The sequence below is a fragment of the Equus przewalskii genome, chromosome 8 (assembly GCF_037783145.1).
Source record: "Equus przewalskii isolate Varuska chromosome 8, EquPr2, whole genome shotgun sequence".
NCBI lineage: Eukaryota > Metazoa > Chordata > Mammalia > Perissodactyla > Equidae > Equus > Equus przewalskii.
Window position 1 is genome coordinate 31,463,545 of NC_091838.1, and position 22,409 is coordinate 31,485,953.

The 22,409-nt window shown below is 36.1% G+C and overlaps 1 protein-coding gene across 8 annotated transcripts in view; it reads left to right on the forward strand.

Moving 5' to 3' along the window:
• Positions 1-22,409, forward strand: part of PCMTD1 (protein-L-isoaspartate (D-aspartate) O-methyltransferase domain containing 1) — a 66,460-nt gene that overhangs the window by 25,968 nt on the left and 18,083 nt on the right. For 3 of the 8 annotated variants that reach the window (XM_008515484.2, XM_008515483.2, XM_070630612.1), the window contains 2 exons: positions 2,024-2,454; positions 15,768-15,870. The exons of 1 other annotated variant lie outside the window; for it this stretch is intronic. In XM_008515484.2, coding sequence (XP_008513706.1) covers positions 2,148-2,454; positions 15,768-15,870 — 410 coding nt within the window. In that variant the 5' untranslated portion in view covers positions 2,024-2,147. Of the gene's footprint in view, positions 1-2,023; positions 2,455-15,767; positions 15,871-21,764; positions 21,957-22,409 lie in introns of all 8 variants that reach the window. 4 more of the 8 variants (XM_070630614.1, XM_070630613.1, XM_008515485.2 and 1 more) reach the window with 3 other exon arrangements.

The following is a 22,409-nucleotide window of genomic DNA, read 5'->3' on the forward strand; positions in this document are numbered from 1 at the left end:
CAGATACATGCATTATGATACTCCATCCCTTTACAGGATGGTTTCTTACTTGAAAGTGGGCTTGTGAATGCCTTCCTCATAGGCATATTGTAATCTTTAATGAGATGATATATAGATAATATTTAATACAGTGTCTGTCTGAATGTTAGTAGTTCTTGTTTGCATGGTTCCTCTTGCCTTTCTTACCAGCAGTGTGATCTGTGAGGTAAAATCAACATATGTTTGTTTGTTTTGCCATGTTTACTTTTGACAGGATAGAGTTCAGAAGGACCTGAGAAAGGGTCGGGTTCCTATTTAGCCCTAGAACCAAACAGAATTTTTCATACTAGTAAATTATGGCATTTCCCGTAGGAGCCATTTGTTAAATGTTTGTGCATAGTCAGAATTACTCATAAAGTCCTCAGGCAGGTGCCACATTGGAGACTCCCAATCTAATGTAGCCACTTTTTCTTTCATCTTGGGAAGACATTCGCTCTTTGAGTATCAGGTAGAAAAGGTAACCTGTGTTTAGAGGCCATGTCCTTAAAAAAAATCTTTAAATGCTGGAAGTGCACTCAGCAAGTCAAGATTCTTGAGCTATAAAAGGAAGCTAAAACTAAGAACTGTTGAAAAAACAGCAGATTGACATCTCCAAATACACTCATTCAGAAGAATGGTGCTATAAGCCCTTGTACTTTTTAAATTATTTCTTTTTGGGGTTCTGGGGGGCATTGGAGCCAGCAAGGTTTGTATAAGTGAGTTTGAATAAGTTAAATAGGAGTGTGATGGCTTCACAGTATTTCCTCTACTCTGGAAGTTTAAGGAGATCATAGGAAAAGACAAAAGGGGACACACACAGACAGCGGGACAGGCTCCGGTGAGGAAGCTGCCCCAGTAGTGCTGGAGCAGCTCGATACAGTGCCAGGGGTCTGAGGACCCTGAGGAAGCTTGAGGCCCCAGTTGCTTTTCTTCTCTAAAGTCAAGACTGAGGGTGCAGCCTTGCCAGAGTTCGCGGTCATAACTCTTGTTTTCGGCTCTGGGTATTTCATTTCTCGCTTTCTTGTTCTCCTGATTTGTTAATTCAGAAATTAATTGATATGTGAATTTACTTATTAACTGTAGTTGAATAAAGCTTAAATTCTGTATTCAGTATTATGTATTGAAATTCTTGGTTTATCAAGTTGGACTTAGGTTTCCAAAGATGCTGAGTTTGATTTGTTAAAGAAGTTCATTGTTTGTGTGTATAACATATGTTCTAGTGCTTAAACTGTTAAAGTTGCTAATAAAATTTGTCGTCTCTTTATTTATCACAAGGCTTACCAGGCAAAACAGTCTTAATATATACATACGTGTGTGTGTGTGTACACACACGCACATTTTAAACATATGAGTCTGTTTTTCTTTTTTACATTTTGTATTCATTACTTGGGTAATGTATTATGCTTTGGGTTAACATTTTGAGTTTATGTGGTACATTTAGGAATTGTTAGTGGATTTTACATCAATCAGGTAATTTATGCATATTAAACTAGGCTTACCATACTCTAAAGACAACCACATGGCTTAATGACTAAATGGCATGTTGTCTGGAGTCTGAAAGACCTGGGACTGTGTCCCAGCAGTGTCACTTTCTAGACAGCACTGTCCAGTATGACAGCTATTGGCCACATGTAGCTATTAAGCACTTGAAATGTGGCTAGTATGACTGAATTTTATATTGTATTTAATTTTAATTAATTTAAGTCTAGGTAGCCGTGTGTGACTAGTAGCTAACATGTTGGCCCTCACGGTGTGAGGTGACTTAACTTTTCTGTGTCCCTGATTTCCCATTTGTACAGATGAGATCATGCTTAAGCTACCTTTTGTGATTGTCATAAGAATAAATAAAATAATACATTTAAGGAGCTTAACATTATGTTTGGAGCAGAATATGTCCTTGAGAAATGGTAGTTAGTTATAATGACTATTAGATATTTAATAAACTGGAATTACTTTCCTTTTGAGCATTAATTTAAACCTGTTTATTTTTATTCTTCCCTTTCAGGATTAATTTATTTTTGGAAATCAAGTGCAATATTAAAAGGAAAACAAACCAAACTACATTATTGGAAGCCATTTCTGCTAATTGTAATACATTTTAAAGTTTATGATTTGATTTGAATACTATCATGGGAGGAGCTGTGAGTGCTGGGGAAGATAATGATGACTTAATTGATAACTTAAAAGAAGCTCAGTATATCCGCACTGAAAGAGTGGAGCAAGCCTTCAGAGCGATTGATCGCGGAGATTACTATTTGGAAGGTTACCGAGACAATGCTTACAAAGATTTAGCCTGGAAGCATGGGAACATACACTTGTCAGCACCTTGCATTTATTCTGAAGTTATGGAAGCATTGAAACTTCAACCAGGATTGTCTTTTCTTAACCTGGGAAGTGGAACCGGATATTTAAGTACAATGGTGGGCTTAATTTTAGGTAATTTTTTTTTGTAAAATTCTATTTTAAAAAGTAAGCTGAGTTTGTACTACTGTTTATGATGTACAGGGTTTGTAACTTTGTGTACAGTCTGTGTTTGAATGTATATACTCAAAGTGGTTATCTTCCTTACAATTGTGGAAACAGAAGGTAGTAGTAATCTTTTCTTATTCTCAGCCCTGACCCTGATAGTTAGCTTCGGCATTCAATCCCAGACTTAAGCTTTTAGAACTGTTTTCCAACCCCTAATCATTGTCTTTATTTAAAATTGAGCAGCTGGTAGGCAGGAATCTCAGGAGTATCATGTACTGTATTTCAGGTAAAGTGTCCTGACTGCTGGCCATAGAGAGTTTGATAGTTATTGGTGTCTCATTTAAAGGGAACAGTGCCAGGTTTTTGTTAGAAATACAGGAGTATGTGGGATATAGAGTATGTAGCACTGGTGGGGCAAAGCAAGGGTTTGGAGACAAAGACAGAAGAGGGAAGTATGTGTCAGGAAGCTTTCGGCATACCTGTTGAGTGTCTTTTGTGGCAGGCATTATTTCTGGTGTGAGTATACAGCAGTTATCAAAAGTAACAAATATTTACTGGGTGCTTACTATGAGGGCTTGGCATTGTTTAAAGCAGTTTACATATAGTAACTCACTTAATGTTCCTAAGAATCCTCTGAAGTATATACTATTATGATTCCCATGTATATAGGTGAGTAAACTGAGGTACAGAGAGGTTCAGTAACTTGCCTAAAGTCACATAGTCAGGAAGTGACAGCGAAGTGTGGAATGTAGGTGGCAAAAGCATGGATGGAGGAAAATCTGCTGTAAGACATGATGTTGGATGAAGGATGAACAACCATGGATTTTGCTAAGCCACTTAGTATTTACTGAGTGCTGCTGTGTGACAAGCGTTAAGGTAGAGCATTAAAGCCTGTAACATGGACCTTTGTCCTTGAGTTCACAGACTGATGGGGGTGGAGAGACGTAGAAAATGAACAGTTCTCCTCCATGTGATGTATGCTGTAGTTGAGGTATGTGCCCAAGTTCTAGGGATGAGACTGTGGTTTAAAATTCACTCTAAGGTGATGGAGAATCATTGAAGGATTTTAAATAGAGAAATGACTGCACTCTAGTAGGCGACCCTATGTCCTAGTGTGCTGGGGTAGTCCTAGTTTATCCCTGTTCTCACATCAGTATTAATAATGTCCTTTTCATTCCCAAAGTGTCCCAGTTTGGACAATAAATAATGTGGTTATATTGTATGACTTTTAAGGCATTTTCAGACCTGAAACTCTTCTTTCCTACATACTGGCTATCCGTACTTTTTTAATCTCACAACTGAGTGAGTTCCTGATACATAATAACTGCTCAAAAATGGTAACAAATTATTACTTTTTACCAAGAAAGAAATTTAGCAGCTTAGGTTTCACTTGGTCTTCCCACCTGTCCTGAGATAGGAATTTCTTAGCAGGTCGGGAACTCCAGACATCTGTCACTTCTATCACTAAAGCCTTCTTGAAAAAGGAACCTCTGGGTTTTGAGAGAGTCTCCAAATCAAAGGAACTTGGTAGGGGGAGTAGACAGAGCTTCTTTTCAAAAATTGGAGTCGCCTTCCTTGAACCACTACATTCCTTTCTTTCTTTTTTCTTTTTGGTGAGGAAGACTTGCCTTGAGCTAACATCTGCTGCCAATCTTCCTCTTTTTGCCTGAGGAAGACTGTGCCTGAGCTAACATCTTTGCCAGTCTTCCTCTGTTCTTTATGTGGGATGCTGCCACAGCATGGCTTGATGAGCCATATGTAGGTCTGTGCCCAGGATCTGAACTGACAAACCCCAGGCTGCCAAAGTGGAGTGCACGAACTTAACCACTATGCCTCTGGACCGGCCCCAAACTAGTGCATTTCTTGATCAGCTCTGGCAACTTTAGTCTGGAGTCCAGCCTTCATACCTTGTCTGGCCAGCCTTAGAGCTTCTGTTATCCTTTCTTCTACTTCTCCAGCCCTATCAGCTGGCTCTTGCTGAGGGAGGTCAGTCTAGCCAAAGGACTGGCAGCAGGGAGAGGGGTTCATAATTAGCAACTTTGCTAGCAATGAGATCACCCTCTTAAACTCCATTCCTTAGTCCCAGTCTCTGAAAGATTAGATTCCTGTGGCCAGATGCATTTGTAGGCCAACCTCAAACTTTATTGTATCTTGATTGTCTTTTAATCCATACCAGAGGACAGTGTGGGGAAATAGACCCTTGTGTAAATGATCCACAATGCACTAAATATTTGCTCCTGTTACAAGGCTCCAGGGAATCATGGATCTTTAGTTATGTCTATGACTGTGGTTACTGGACATTATTCCAGGATTTATCTATGTGTGATTCTGCACAGTCACATCAAGATAGAGTTCCTCTCCTGTTAATGGGAAATATTCATTTGGTGAGAAAGATAAAATTAAAAAATTTTAAAGAAGGAAAGGCAGAAAAAGTCTGTAAAATATGATTAGAGCTAATAAATCTTGGATCTAACTAGCTTTTGAGGAAACTTAATCTTTTTTTTCCCTCTGCCCCCTTTTTTTAGTTTGTATTTCCTGAGTATTTAAGTCAAGGAGGGGAGAAAACATCCATAAAAATCACTTAGAACAAGATCCAAAGAAAGATGCTTACGTGCTCCCTATAATTATCTGAGATGGTGAATCAGATTTGGCTCCATTGCTTCACAGTGACCTTATTAACAGAACTTCTCTCCGTGTTAAGTAACTGTAACACCGTGGCTCACAGCCATGTTTCTCTCCTGGTCACAAGATGGAGATGACAGGTGCTCACCATAGGTGGTGGATCTCATTTCATCTGAGGACATGCTCAGTATAATCTGGAGGAATCTGGGCTGAGGCAGGGAGAGCCAGGGGATCTGTGGTTTGGTAATACAGATAAGGAAGGTGCCCTTTGAGGAATTTCTACCGCCACTCCAGAAACACCTGTAGAGGATGGGCTAACAACCTTGAGAGAGCTTTTGTTGTTCAGTCAGAGGAAGTTAGGTTTATCTTAACTTCAGGAATTCCTTGAAGCAGTTACTCATAAATTTTTTGCCTTCTACCTGGAGAAATGGATCACTCTAACTCGTAACGTGTCATTTAGACAACTTGTTTAGTTTCAAATAAAGATAAATCCTTGTTCCACTCGCTTAAGAGTCTTCCTAGAACTAAGGATTTTTACAAAGAATCTAGTACTTAATTGATGCTCCTCTCAGTGCTGTATTCTCACACCTAGGGAATCCCATTGAAAAACAGGGTACAAGAAAAGAGGCCTCCCAAGTCCTCTGCTTCCCAGAGTTGAGTTAAATATCAGAACCATGAAGGCTAGTTATTCTGATAATCTTTCTGGTTCGGCTAGGGATGGTTCTTCTCCATTCTGATCCTTTTTGCTTAGAGATTCACTCCTATTTTGTTATAACACATAATATAAAAATTATTGGTTTCTTACAAAACCTATAATATCAGAGTTCATCCAACTTAATGACTTTCTTAGTCTCTTGCTTAGTTACTGAGTTAATAGGAGTGACTCTGGAGGGTCTGCCAGGAGTGACTCTGGAGGGTCTGCCAGAATCATTCCAACACTATGTATGTCAGTACCTCAGCACTACATTAGTTCCTAAAGGTGAAATAATTGGCAAGCTTGCATGCTTAACAAGAAACTTACTGCCAAGATATATAAATACCTACAATTGCTGTATTGTCCAAAGAAGTTGATTAGTCATGTTTGGTCTCTATACTCTTTCTTTCTCTTTTTACCACAGGACATTAAATGGCACTTATTCAGCTATCCTTATGTTGCCTTTGACCTCAGATAGTCATGTTTTCTCTCTCATTTTAACCCCCCTCCCTTTAATGAAGTATAATTTGCATACTGTAAAATTCACCCATTTTAAGTGTACAATTCAGGGAATTTTAGTAAATTTTCAGTTTTGCGAACATTGCCATAATCCAATTTGAGAACACTTCCACCTCAAAAGACATCCTTCATGCCCAGTTGTGTGCACTCTCTGTCCCCACCCTAGCCCCTGGCAACCACTTTCCTATTTTCTGTCTCTATAGGCTGGTCTTTTCTGTACATTGCATATAAATGGAATCATACAATATATGGTCTTTTGGATATTTTTTTTTCACTTAGCATTATATTTTCAAAGTTCATCCTCTCTGTAGCATGTATTAGTACTTCATTTCTTTTTATGGTTGAATAATATTCCATTATATGGGCATAGCACATTTTGTTTGTCCATTCACAACTTGTTTTTTAAAGGTATGCTTTTTGGTGAGGAAGATTGGCCCTGAGCTAACATCTGTCACCAATCTTCCTCTTTTTTTTCTCTCCCCAAAGCCCCTGTACATAGTTGTATATCCTAGTTGTAGGTCATTCTGGTTCTTCTCTGTGGGATGCCGCCACAGCATGGCCTGATGAGTGGTGTGTAAGTCCATACCCAGGATCTGAACCGGCAAACCCCAGGCTGCCGAAGCAGAGCATTTGAACTCAACCACTTGGGCAGGAGGCTGGCCCCTGTCCATTCACAACTTAATGGACATTTGGGTTATCACTTTTTGGCTATTATGGATGATGCTACTGTGAACATTTCATGTAAAAATCTTTGTGTAGACATCTATTTTCATTTCACTTGAGTGGACTCCCAGGAGTGGAATTGTTGGGCTGTATGGTAAGTTTACGTTTAACTTTTTAAGAAATTGCCAAGCTCTTTTCTAAAGTGGCTGTACCATTTTATATTCCCACCGACAATATATGGGTTTCTAGTTTCTCCACCCTCACTGATAACTTATTTTTTTTAATAGCCATCTTAATGGGTATAAAGTGGTATCTTGTGGTTTTAACTTGCACATCCTTCATGATTTATGATGTGGCATCTATTCCTGTGCTTTTTTGGTCATTCCTATATCTTTGATGAAATATCTATTTAAAACTTTTCCCTATTTTTAAATTAAGTTGTTGGTGCTCTTTATTGAGTTGTAAGTTTTTTTCGTATTTTTTGAATAAGCCCTTTATTGGAAATATGATTCTCAAATATTTTTTCATGCTCTCTTAAGCACCTCTTTTAACTCTCTTGGCTCACTTCAGGCCAGAGACTCAGGGAGATCCTGAGTGATCTTCTGCGTTCCCCCCACCCCCATTCTTTTTGGTAAGAGGAAACACATTCTTTAGGTTTCTAGGGTTCTAGTCTAAGGTAGATTGTATTTTCAGTGTTAAACCAAACCTCAGTTTTCTCTTTATCCTCTATCTTATCTTTTTTTTGCGGGGGAGGAGATTTGTTTTTTGTTTTTAGTAATTACAGAGGCTTTTTGGCAAGTCTGTTTTGAAAGGAACCCTTTATTTAGGCTACTCACATTTTCTGAAATCAGTAAAGCTCCTCACTGTTTAGATTGTTACTTCTTAGTCCTAGTTAGGCTTCTGTGTGTCTTTTTTTCTGCCCATGTACCCTGTATTTAGTTACCACCACTATTCTGTATCTTAAGGATTTTTCCTCTCTCACTTCTGGTATGGAGTGGAAATCTGGAAATCGTTACTCTCAACCATCTCTTTTATTGCTGCTACCTCTGAAAATCAATACCCTGATGATTTTGTGTTTATGGATATTACTGCTAATTATTACGGGCAACAAATAGTAATAAAAATATCAAATATTAAGAAACAGTACAGGTTTTAGACATTTTACAAAGTTTTCATAGCAATTTCTCCTGGTTATATTTCCTCATACTATTCTTAGAAGTATAAGGCAATTCCCTCAGTGATGTGAAAAGTCTTAAGTGGTTCTCTGCGCATCTTGAGTTTTTACTTTTGAGATTATCTCTGCCCAACCTGGATCATCCATGTACCAAGTACAATCAATCTGTATTATTTGTGAATTCACCTACTTGCTAAAATTTATTTGTAACCCTCAGATCAATACTTGTGGGACTCTCTAGGTTATTCATGCATATGTGCAGAGAGTGAACAATTCGAGTCGCTGTATGAGCGTGTTCCCAGCTGGGGTGGAACAAGGGAAAGCTCTGCCTTGTTTCAACTGTCTTACAGAGCTGGTCACAGGATGGAGATAGAAGGGGGCAGTGCAGTGCGAGCAGCTCTGGCTCTGTGGCCCGTTTCAGCCCTGTTAGTGAGGTAGCCTCAGGCAAATCACGTAACACTTCTGAAGCTCATTTTCTCTTTTCTAAAAGAAAATAAACTATCAGGATAAGTTTTTAGGATTTAAGATTATAATTTATTTGAGAGAGAGAGAGATATATGTTTGCAGATTTCCTCTACTGGCAGTTGTTCAGCATTTGCTATTTAAGTGTTTGCTGGACTTTGTAGACCCTAAACTACCACAGATAATGAATATTGACTGTCTATTTCAGAAAATTGCTAAAGCTTTCTGAATTTGTCTTCTTATGTGTAAAATAATTTGTGAATCTCTACCTTGCAGTGTAGGAGCTAGCGCTTATGGAATGTGTTTTTCTCCTCATACAGTTGACAGGGCTGTTTGGCCTGCTGGAGTTCTTAGTCCCTTCTAGAACCTGCCTTCACATTCTCTCTGGATGTGACTCCTGCAGGGTCAGCCCATTTACCCTCCCACACCTTTGGCCTTTGAAGATTCTTTCCTGGGATTTCACATATCTTTGCATTGCCTTTATAAACACTTTCTCTGTACTTTTATGGAAGCTTCTTTGGTGTTAGCCTATAGTGTAGGTGGATCTTTCTTCTATCTTCAGGTAACATCTACTTGTAGAAGATTCCCAGGTTTCTAGCACCAGGGTCTGTCTGCTGAGCTCTCCTTTTTTTTTTTTTTTTGAGGAAGATTAGCCCTGAGCTAACTACTGCCAGTCCTCCTCTTTTAGCTGAGGAAACCTGGCCCTGAGCCAACATCGGTGCCCATCTTCCTCCACTTTATATGTGGGACGCCTACCACAGCATGGCGTGCCACGCGGTGCCATGTCTGCACCTGAGATCCGAACCTGCGAACCCCGGGCCGCCGAGAAGCGGAACGTGCGAACTTAACCACTGTACCACCGGGCCAGCCCCAGTGGACACACTTGATCTTCCAAGCTATGCTAATAAACCGGATATTTAAACTTGCAGTGCTTGACTCCATATTTCTTTAGTGCACAAGATTCTAAACGTTCACCTTGTCTCCAACTCAGGTTACTCTTTCTTACCCTATCCCACATAAGACAAGCATTTCACATTTTCTTCTTCTTCCTGTGTTTTCCATTTTGATAAAAGTTACTGTTTTCTACCAAATATTACTCAAAGCAGAAAACTGAACATCAGTCTCTCTTCTCTTTCTTAAATTATATTTTGTGAAATAGGTGATATATTCATAGGGTTTAAAAATCCAAAAGAATCAGAAGGCATACTTTGAATGATTTTCCTTCTCAGCCTTGTCTTCATTTTTATCTAATTGTCTCCCCACTTCAAGAATAACTTTATAGAGCCCTGAGGACACCTGCATTTTTGCATGATACTCACATGATTTTTATAGGGATGATAGTTGACTTGAAGTCAGAAGAATTTTCTTAGATACCTAAAGGAAACTATGTGTTGCATTTTAGATTTCTATCAAACAGCTCAAATTAGTAAGAAATTTGAATGGAATCTACTTATCTGTAAGATTTAATTCTGTGGAATGCTTCATACCATGATAATATCAGGTAAAATAGATTTTGACATATGCTTAAGATTTTTTGCCAGTATACTTTATTTTAAATCAAGACATGAAAATATACATTTTTATGCTTTGCGTATATACCATTTGCTTCGGCCTTAGTTGTGAATCTTTTAAATTTGGGACCATAGCTACATTTATATACTTGCTCATTCTTTCAAAAAGTATTATGTTTGACAGCGTGCCAATGCTGAGGATACGGCAGTGCACAAGACACATCCCATACCCTTGAAATTGTGTGTGCCATTTCTGAACTGGCAGTAGAAGCGTTGTGCAGATTTATTGGCTGTTCTTCATTTAGTTTAGGGTATATATTGAATATTTATGTGAATTGATCAGCACACTGGCCCCAAAGTATCTTCAAGTACTTCACAAATAAATATGCAGTGGAATGAAAGAGCTGATGAAAATGGCTTCCAGGGGGAAATAATTGCATTAAAAAGAATTTGGTCAAGATCTAAAGCTGTTTAAATTAGCATTTAAAACTATTCTCTATTAACAGTTGAGCACTTTTTTTCTCAGTTTGTTGAATTTGCTTTGATAGAAACTTAACCTCTGTTTTAGTGTTCCAGTGTAGTTGTGGAACTGTAGAACTGATAGTCATCAGTTGCTCTGGACATATTAGACTTGAATATTATCAGCCCGTTGGATGGAAATATGTAAATAAACTGATTGTGACTTCTGTTCTTGATATTTTGACATTTTAGACATGTAGTTTACCTATGGACTTGGGTCCGTTCTCTGTAACTGTTTAAACCAACACTTTCAGATTTCGTGTAAACATATTTCTAAGATGCAAGTGTAATAAAAGAAAACAGCACTTACATAGCCATAAGCTGAGAGGAGCCCAAGGGATTGGAACTGGAACTTTCTGGTAAATTCCAAGACTTGCTTCATGAGGCTTTTCGAGCAGAGAACAAATCTCTAGTTTTAGATATATCCAGCTAGCTTCAGAATGGTTAAGCTAACATGGCAAGATTCAGTAAACATTTGACAGTATTCGTCTTCAGTATGCTTTTTAAAGGTAATATAGTAGGATGGAGAAACCATAAGAAAGTAGTTGTATCTTAATAAGTGGCAATACATTAGATCAGTTTCTCTTTATCTAGTTGACGATTACTTAATCTTTTGCTGATTCCTTTTTCTCCCCTGTATCTACCTTTGCACTACTTTATGCCTCTACATTATACCCCAGGGTGTTCACAGAAAGAAAGGATGAAACCTGTTGTCTGCTTTTCACCTGTTACTGTCTCTGAATACTTATAAAGTTACTTATAAATCTTTCCAAAGATGTCTTATTTTTTTCCACTTAAGTTAGTAATAAAATGTCAGTGTTAACTTATTGAAAGATATTTTTACATATGTGTATTTTAGTTCTCACTGAGCAGCTTTATACTAGTTTCATAGAAACTAACTGACTCATCTACTCCCTCTTGTGGTAAATATTTAGTTTTGTCCAAAATGCTTTTATTTGTAATTATTAACTCTTGATATCACTTTGCCAATGAGGACAGAGATTTAGATAGTCCAAAGAGATTTTAAAAATCATTTAGACTGGGCTTTGTAATAATCAGGAGAGTGTGGCTGTTGTGCTCAACCCAAGCTGCATTTTAGGGTTATCTACAGAGCCTGGGCCACACTGAGGGAGTCCTTCTACCTGTTTGGGGTGGTACCCAAGCATTTACAGTTTAAATCAAATTAAATTATGTTTACTTTTAAATTTAATTTAAAAACCCCCAGGTTATTCTAATATGCAGTCAGGGTTCTGAACCACTTATATAGGTTATGGTTTTGGTTCTACGACTCACCACTTCTGTATACAAGGAGAGGGCACATTATAATTTCAAATGATTTGTACCTATCTTGTACTTCATAGTGTGTGAAGTACTTTTACATAACTTATGTGAATTTTCCCAGGGACCCATTTTATACGATAGGGAAGACTTCAAACAGTGACTGGTCTCACATTATGTAGCTGTTAAGAGGAGGAACCAAAATTGGAAAGTAAGACATCTGCCCTGATGTCCACTATCTTTGTTACCAACCCAGTGGTTAAATCTCAGACTCCACAGTTGGAATGATGGATATTGAATTAGTTCATCCTTAGAGCTCTTCTAGATATGTATTATGAAGTATTTTTTTCTTCTGAATGCGTTCTATAAATTAGCTTTACCCAAAATACTGCAGGCACTGAGAATTTCATTCACATGCTGTGTGAAGCTCTCAGATTTCCCTGGTCTGCCTCAGGCAGGCTTCTGCCTTGCACGCTACACTCAAACTGCTTTCAGAGTGCTTCAGAGTAGGGGGAAGCGGGAGTGTTGGGTGTCACATTGGGTCAATGTAGATGTAAATAAGAAATGTAAATATTGCATAGACACTTGATACCTAAATCTAGTAATTATTGACCTTTATGTGTAAACTGTGATTATTGACTAACTGGTAAATATTAAATGAGCCAGCTTATATCCAACTACTATGAAAGTAAAGCAGTCTCTAGATTTTATTATATTGGAATTTCATTATATTTGTTATTGCTCTTAATAAATGGCCTTTTGCCAGCCTTAAAAATCATTTCTAATATTATATGGAATACCTAGCTCTTTCTAATAACCGTATTTGTCCTAATAAACTTTGACTTTTGTGTGTCTCTCTTTTCTTTTCCATATTTAGGTATTAAAGATACTGGTCAACTGTTAGTACTTTCATTTTTTAATACATCTTATAGAAATTAAGCCTTTATTGTTTCACAGAAAAATCTCTTCACATTGGTGAATAACAAATAACACTGGAATCTATTGAATACAAAGACAAATTTATACTTCACCTTTAAGATGGTGTTAGAAAGTGTTAACACTTTCTTTTGCATACCATTTCATTTTTTTCCACTGACAGCTTGTACCTTTCTATTAGAATTATTTTTTTCTTTCTGCTTTTTTCTCCCCACATCCCCCCAGTACATAGTTGTATATTTTAGTTGTGGGTCCTTCTATTTGTGGCACGTGGGACACTGCCTCAGCATGGTCTGATGAGAGGTGCCCTGTCCGCATCCAGGATTCGAACCAGCAAAACCCTGGGCAGTTGCAGCAGAATGCGTGAATTTGACCACTCAGCCACGGGGCCAACCCCTAGAATTATTTTATATTTATTTTATTTATTTGAAAATCTTATACTCATTGTTATTTTTGTCTCTTTGACTAGCCCATTATTTTTTTATTAAAAAAGTTATGCATACATACAGTTAAGACACACTTTAGACAAAAGGTGTAATGCTGAAAATGTCTCCTTCGCCTCAGACCTCTTAATCTCCTTCGGAAGCAGCGCTGTGTATGCTTTTTTAGTTTTCTGTGGTGTTTTTTTATGTTGTATTTAATACAGATGTCAAATATGAGTTGTAATAAACAGCATCATTACATTTTTATCATACACTTTGTGTTCTAGTTGTATATCACATTCTAAATAGATGAGATATTGGTGACATTGCTATTTAAGTTCCACCTTTTATTAATGCATTATTTTTAATTTATTGTTTTTAGTATGTTAATTACTATTCAGTTTATTAGTGATAGTTAAAGATATATGTCCATGTTATTTTAAAATTGAACAGTTCCATCCATTAAAAAGTCACAAATGGTGTTTACACTACAAATTAATGTATAGTATATTCTACTTGTGTGTTTATGATATTGTCAAGCAAATCCTTTTAGAAATTGTATCTTGTGTTAAAGTGATGTGAAAATCAAGTTATGTGCAAAACATTCTTAAGAAATATTCTTAACAAACTTTAAACCTTATTTCCAAAAGTTGCCAATTTGCTTTTAGGCAATAAACAGAAAGCAAGAAAAGGGAAAAAAACGCTGGTGTCAAGTGACCAACATCCTATATATAGTCCCTTTTGACCCAGAAGTCGGAAGTTCCAACTCTCTCTGTTAAATAAGACAGTTTGAAATATTGAATAGATACCTTGATTTCCAGATTCTTTACTTGACACCTTTATATAGTGCTTATACATTCAGTCTTACATATAGGAAACTTCAAATTCCAGCAATATTGACCTTTGTTATTGGTCTCTTATCTCTGTAGCCCTAGTTTTATTTTTTCATTAAAATGGTTAATTAGTATAACTAGATTCTTAAGGGTTAATGAAAATATAAAAGTCTCTGTTGTGTTTTACGTTCAGTGGGTCACCTTAAAAGGGTAAAAAGAAAATTAGATTCACTTCATAGAACAATATTTTCCATACTGTGTACTTAATGTTAAGTAATTGTAGTTTAATTTGAGTTTTTTAAATAATGAAAAATTTATTCTGCATTTCCTAACATTCTTTCTTTCCTTATGGAAATTCAAGTTTTCAAAATAATCAGATTCAATATTAAATTAAAAAGTGATGTCACGCTGTGCTTCTCTAAATTTTCTTTTGTCACTTTCATTTATTTCTTGAAAAAAGGAAATTTTAAGGCCAAGCCTTGTGGCCGAATGGTTAAAGTTCCATAGACTCTGCTTTGGTGGCCCAGGGTTCGTGGGTTCGGATCCTGGGTGCAGACCTACTCCACTCACCAGCTACACTGTGGAGGTGTCCCACATACAATAAAATAGAGGAAGATTGGCACAGGTGTTAGCTCAGGGTGAATCTTCAGCGAAACAAAAGCAAATTTTAGTTTTAGTCAATTTATCTATGGTAATAATGAGTTACATATATATGTATATAGTGTTTTTACTGATAATTCAGTAGCGGCCACATACAGTTAAATAGTTTCTAAGATACAGAAAATAAGTACTATTATATAAGGTGCAGAAAATAAATAACACACACACATACATACGCTCTCCTAGGAGACCAGTCTCAAAGTAAAACAAAAATATAACCGAAATGTTGAGTGGAAAACCTAGTTGACTCGGCTTGAGAAGTTTGAAAGGAACTTGCATGACGTTATGCACAGTAGCCTTAAGAAACCTGAATCTCCTTGGCCATATTCTCAGTGAGCCTGTACCAGGGTGGAGAAAGGAGCTGTCCCAAGATCAGATCATCAGGGGCTGAGAAAGCTCTCGCCTATTTCTCATTTCTGGAATGTCACTCCTCCGTGGCTATGTGTGAAAAATACTGAGTGAGAAGTGTGACGTATGCTGGAACAGAAGAGTAAAATCAGCTCTACAGTGAGCGCCACGTTCTGCTCCAGAATGGGAGCTCCAAAAAGCATAGACTGTCGTCTTGGCCCTTGAGGAATTGAGCATTTACTGGGTAGTGGTGGGGTGCTGTGAGATATTTCTATAATATCCATGTTAGCCCATGGTTTCAGGCATTTTAGAATTACCAAATTTTTAACAAATGATAAATGAAAATGTAATGGTAAAGAATTTAAACTTCGTATAGAAGTACGATTATTTCTTTGACAATATTGTCGACAGATAAGCCGCTCCCTTGAGAGAAGTCTGTATGACTTATTTTTTCTGTTTTTTGTTGTTGTTAAAGCAACGTAAATAGATTCCATTCAGCTTTTGAAATCTGTGGCTAGCAGAGATACTTGCATATTTGAAGTCCTCTAAATGCTCCTGTGATACATAAATGAGCAGAAATTGAGAGTCTGTAAAGACATACTAATAGTTTTTATAAAAATGCTGCTGCTACGATTGCAGGTCCTTTTGGAATAAATCATGGGATTGAGCTTCATTCAGACGTGGTGGAATATGCCAAGGAAAAACTGGAGAGCTTCATCAAAAATAGTGATAGCTTTGATAAGTAAGTATTCATATCTATAGTTTTGATTTGAAAGCACTTGATAAATAGATATGTGTGACGTGTATTGATCCTGAATTGCTCAATTGAATGCAGAAAAATTGAATGTGGTATAAAATGAGAAGGAAAAAGTTAGAAAAATTCTTTGCAAGTCTATAGTAAATTATAAATCACTATCTTTTACTTTTTAATTTTATATTGCTATCACTTTATTAGTGGGATAATGTTCCATTCGTTAAACATCATACAAGTATCTTTTCTGAAGATGTAATGTAAAGATGCTTGGCTTAGAATGCTTTTCTGGAACTGGTTTTGTATCTTTGGGATAGTAACTTAATAGTTATGTCCTCTTTATTTGTAATGTAAGGGTGATACCTGTTAGCATGCAAAAGGTTTTCTTAAAAACATTCAGTTACTTTGAAATATATCTAGAGGAAATTATCATAGAACTATATTGATGTATCTTGTGTGATAGTGTTGTGTTTGAGAAATTTGTTTATAAAACCATTGTTTTGAACTCATACTTTCTCTTAGAAGAAATAGTGCACAGGCTTTGGTTCTTGAGCTGGCAGGGAAGTCTTTTTGGTGCATAATGTTCCTAAAATTAAGCCTTGATAAATCCATGGATCGTGAGCTTTTTATGCTAAAGTCCATTAACTCTGTGAAGTTATGTAAAATTTCGAGGGCATTTATCTCTCTCAACTAGTCATATTTTCAAAGAGAGAAAGCCTTAAGAAGGACAAGAATTATAAGCTTAGAACTTAGTCATTTTATATAACAAAGTTTTAGTGCAAAATCATTCAGCATTCCAACTCGGCTTCTTTGGAGTGGGCCTTCCTCACTCATCTCTAGGCCCTGGCTGTGACATTGGAGGTGAGAAACTTGGGGGAGCCTGGATAAGAACTGAGATGTTTTTCTCCAGAGTTTAGGCTTGGGGGATAGTGCCAAGAGGAAAGCCAGGAAGGCCATGTGAATGTCTGCTGGTGTGTGTTTCTGTTCTCCTCCTTTCCTCTGCCCCTCCTCCTCCTTCCCTGTGCCCTTTTCTTTCATTCCCCTTTGCCCTTGCCAGTTTGTGTCTACCTCTGGCAAGTGCCACTTGATTGGTTGAAGAACAGAAAATTGGTATGCTGTAGCAAAATCCTCAGTCACTCCCAGAGGGAGTGGGAGGTCTTTGTGTCTACCTAGGAGTGATTCTAACTGGGTTATTGAAGACTTCAGTCAGGCAAGCTTGGGAGAGTTGGGAAATGCTCAGGATTTATTTTGTTCTCTGATTAATTCAATGGATTTGAGCAAGCCACTTCGATTTTCTGCAATTTGCTGAATGCCATCCTTTATCTTATTTATACTTGTCTTTATAAGTAATTAATATTTAATTCACATTTTGAATCGTTTTTCAAGTGCTTACCGTGTTGGTTCATTCTAAGAGTAATGTTTGACAGAAATAAAAGTTTTTAGTTTGTTATTTTATTAGAAGTTGGGATTAAATTTTAGCATCCCTTTGTGTTTTCATCATTTCTGTCTTATTAGTAGCATAGTAAGTGCTTAAGATGTGGACCTGAATGTTTTTATCTTGTTTATTGGACCTAGAGAATTTTGTTGAATTTATTGAATTCCTATTGTTTTAAGTATTTGTTTTGATTTTGAAACTTAATGTACACATAAGGACCTTTTGAATACATTTGAGATTAGAAAATATAAAAGTAATATTAGGCAAATGGTTAAGGTCTATTGTAAGGTCTAACATATTAGATAGTAATGCATTTCATGTGTTAATACATGAAGGCACAGATAATTCAGTTTGGGGTCATTAATCAGGCAGAACAAACTCAAGGAAGAACCTTGAATCACTGAAGCACTGCTGTACAAGTGTCTGGAGCTCAAGTTTATTGCTGACAAGTGGGCATGGTCTTGGGGAATAGTAAAATATGTCATTATTTAAAGCATTTCTATGTTGATGTAATTTAAATATTAAATAATCCATAACAGATAAATTTGAAGACTATATATATTTAGGTGTCTCAGTTTTTAAAAATTTTCTAAAATTGTTTTCATTTAATTGTAAAATGATCAAATTTCCTTGGCTTTGTATTTCTTGAGTTTCATTTGTTGTTACTGTGTTATGCAGATTTGTTATTCATAAAATGATGAATTATAAAATATGGTGATATGACTGATCTAAATGTTTCTTTATAATTTTTAATAGTTTTGTTATTTTAGTTAAAATAATAAGTGAGACTTGATAATAGTTGTCTCTGAAGTGTTGCAACCTATTTTTAAAACAGATTCTTATATTAATAAACTAGTTTGGAAAAATTAGTTCTGGAAATGTTGTTATATATTCTGGTTTTCAGGTAGTGTTCTGAAATATTAGGTATTTCAGATTATAAAAGCGTCTTGCATACAAAGAGTAGTAGGTACTGGGAAAATATTTCATTCCATATAAAGAAGTGAGTGGTTGAAAGTTAAGTAATCAAAGTTGATGAGTCATTCAGTGGGCTCCCTTTTGTTGTTTTTCTATCATTTGGTTTTGATGACAAAAATTATAAAGAACTAGTAGTTTTCTTCCTATCTTACTTGCGTTTTGATGATTTCTTTGCAAATTTTCTTGATGTTTGTAGATAATATTTCTACTTATTTTCGGTTCTTAACTTTGAAAAACTAGCCATTGAAGTGATTTTAAAAATCCCATTTCCAAGCAGTTTTCTTTTATTTAGTTGTGTACACGTCATCAAAATACATATTTTAATTATTGAGATATAAAATAGCTCAGGAAAATCAATTGCTGTTTATGTATCCCTTAGTACTAGATTATCCTTGATTATGTGTAACATGGACAGAATAGATAGCTAAAAACTAATACTCGTCCAATATTATTTATCCTACTGGTTTGGATCTTTTTTATCAGTTCCCTTTTCAAAAGTATTGTCATATCGCTCATGGTTTCAACTGCATCTCTAAAGTTTTCTTACACATATCTGTTGGAAATCATAGTGAACTCCCAAATATAGTAGGTAGGAAGAAATTCATAAACTACTCAACATTAGAATATATAATGTAAAATGACCTTTTAAAAAATATAAATGTGTTTTTGCCTATGCTGTATAAAGAAGCTTGATTCCTGAGTCTTAAAAGGAGTATTCTTTCTTTTAGAAAAAAATGTTCTTATTATAATGTATCTACTTTTAAACTTCCTTTCTACGTCTTAGTCCTGCATCAGCAAATGGAATAATTTTGAGAGGTTACTCTGAATTTATTGTTCTTGGAGGTGGTAGGGAAGGGGGAGCTCTCTTGTATGGTTTATTCCTTTGCTCTACCTGTGGTATTCCCAGATTCACTGAAATTCCCTTGTAACACTGACATTTAATTTCAAGTGTCCTCTGAAGCATTGTACTTACTGGAAAACTAAAGGAATGGCCATGTGTGTTCTAGTAACACTTTGTTTACCAAAACAAGCAGCAGGCTGGATATGGCCTGTTATCCATAATTGCCTGACCCCTGTTCTACTCTTCACACAAACTCTCCAGAACATCTTTATTTTAGCCCACTCTCATCTAGACAAGTGTTTAGGCCTAGATTTTAAAGGCCTGTAGGTTTCTGGCTTTCACGAGGGAAGGAGAATGTTGGGAAAGGTCAAATTATATGAATCAGTGTTTGTACATGTACAGGAAGCAAAATAATCCCTCCACCTGTAGTTACTTGGAAGAGTGAGTGAGTTAAAGGAGCCTAAATTGTAAACCTTTACCCTGTAAATACTTTGCAAATGAGTTGGTAATTGGCATAGCTTTTATTTATAGTTACATTTATGTGTTTATATGATATGTACTCATGTGCATGTAGTTGACTTGGCTCCCTAGAATACATGCTTTGGAGTATGCCGTTTCCTTGTAAAACAATAAATCCTATCCCCCCTCCCCTCCAAGGATACTGCAGCTGATTTTGGAAATATTCTAATATCAATAGCCAAATGAGTTCAGTGTAGTTTGGTTTATTGAAGATTTTCATTCTATTTGAACCAAGGACCATTGTTTCTATATAGTTTGTCATATAAATGAGTCATGATATGAGTACTGGAAACAGTAATGAGATTTTAAAAAATAATAGCACTTAATACAGTCATGCATCACATAACAACGTTTCAGTCAACGATGGACCACATATACAACTGTGGTCCCATTACATTAGTACCATATAGCCTAGATGTGTAGTAGGCTATACTGTCTGTATAAGTAAACTCTATGATGTTCTCACAATGATGAAATTCACCTAACAATGCATTTCTCAGGATGTATCCCCATCGTTAAGTGACATATGACTGTATACATTGTCTATTCATCAAGTACATTAGATCATTCTAAGTGCTTTATCCACAGTACTAGAGGCATTATTAGTGTCCATGTTTCCCAGGTGGGAAAACTGAGGCTTAGACAGGCTGTAACCTGAGCTCGGCCAGTCTATTTAGTCCTGATTTAGCTCTGATGGTGTAAACACTAATTTATTCTAATATTCTTCCAGCAGTAAGCTGCTACCAATGAATTACAGCCTAGCAACTTAGCTTCAGATACAAAAGTTGAAGCAGCACTTTTATTTTCATCATTTATTTCCTTCAGGTTAGAATTCAAGAGTACCCTTAACTTGGTTAAATGCACTATAGCATTTTATTGCAGAGCACACCTACCTTGTTCCTTAATGAGACTTACCTATGGTGTGAATTACTGTTGGGGGCAGGGATGAGTAGGAGAGGCAATGCATTCCTCAAATTTAGTTGAAGTATAAGTTTTAAATTAAATTCAGAGTTAATATAGTTTTTTGTATTTTATAAGATTTAATTGATTTATGGCAATATTTAATGTTCTAATTTTATTTTTAGTTATAGGTTCATTTTCCATGTGATTCGATTTACATTGAAAAACTTAAGAGCTTCTATATTGTCAACTTTATCACTAAAATAGTCCTGCTTCACCTTTAAGAGAATTATGGTATATTTGAAGTTAGTTTTGCTATCTATAAATATATTTTCAACATTATTTCAAACTATGTCTCAGATATTTGCACATTTTGATGTACTAACAATGTTCAGATGGTAGTTTTATAAATGTTATTACAGGTTGTAAACAGAGTTTTTAATCATGAGAAATATTCACATGGTGGGACAGAAATGCTTAGTCATCAAGGCAATCAATTATTTATTTTAACATCAGTTAGGAATGGCATGGGGTAAAGTTTGATGGCTTCAAACACATTGTTAGGAGAAGAAATTATTGTTGAAATACATGAAAGCTAAACTTTTGTATAATGTACCTGTCACATTTTTTTATAAGATGTTTAGAAATTGTTTTTGATCCTATGGATTTTCCTAAAGCTTCATTCAATGAAAAATCACTGTATTTACTCTTAAACTTTGCTTTAAATAATGCTTGAATTATTCTGAGATGAGTTTGATGCAGTTGGAAGGGAAAACACTTGAAAAGGTAAAGTCTTTGTTTTTTTTAATTTTTTTAATTCAAAAGATTAATTATTCACTGTAAGAGTTTTTGAATGTATAACTACATTTGGAGATCAAGAGATTAACCTTTCCCTGGGTATTCTTCCCAATGGAAAGGTCTGAAGTTTTGTCTTGTTTTAACGAAGTGGTCATAGCTCTCAAAACTCAAAATGTGTATTTTGACAAAGTGTTTTAAGAAAAAGAAGTTTCTGTGATTCATTTGGAGGTTTTTTTGGATGAGGTATGAGAACAAGGTAGGATTCATTCCTGTGTCCTTGAAATCCTTTATTCCATTGGAATAATTGTCTAAAATTTCAATGACAGCATCCTGTGGCACATGATAAACTGGTGTGCAAATTGTCAGCCCCCGCTTCCACAGTGTATTGAAGGGGAATGTTGTTTTTTCTACTCTCAGTCAGCTCCTAGACCTAGACTATCCGTCTAAGAGGGAAGCTGCAGGGCAAGGCTAGGTCACCCTGATCTCCTAGCAGCTTATCAAAAGAATTATATGGGCAAGTTGGCAAGGTCCCTGCTGTGAACGAAATCATCTGTCCAGCTCAAGATGAAGATATGTCAACATGCACCTGTAAAGAAAACCACTGCTAAGGTAAGTGATTAGAATCCTGGTGTTATTTTGGGCAAGTGTTCATGTTGTAATCCAAGATATATATGTGCTCCATGTTTTCCCACAAATTATTTTCAGTGTAAATTTTGGTGAGAGTATCTCATGTTTTTCCCTCTCTGCGTAAGAGTCTAAATAGCAATCATTCGATTTTTAGGTTTAAATCAATAAATAATTGTAAGTCTAAAGTGAATGAATTTGTAGTTATTACACACATTTCAGGACTGTTTACTTTTTGGGGAGGATATACAGGTAACTTGCATTGTTAGGTATAATTTAGTATAATTTAGGAGTATAAAGTCATCTCTATCTTGGAAATTTTGTTTTGAAAATTTTCTTCAAGGAATAAAAATGATTGCTACTTTTCATTTTACTGACAGACATAAAATTTTAATGAACTCCCCTAAAGAACCAGGGAAAGAACATGTGAACCATACT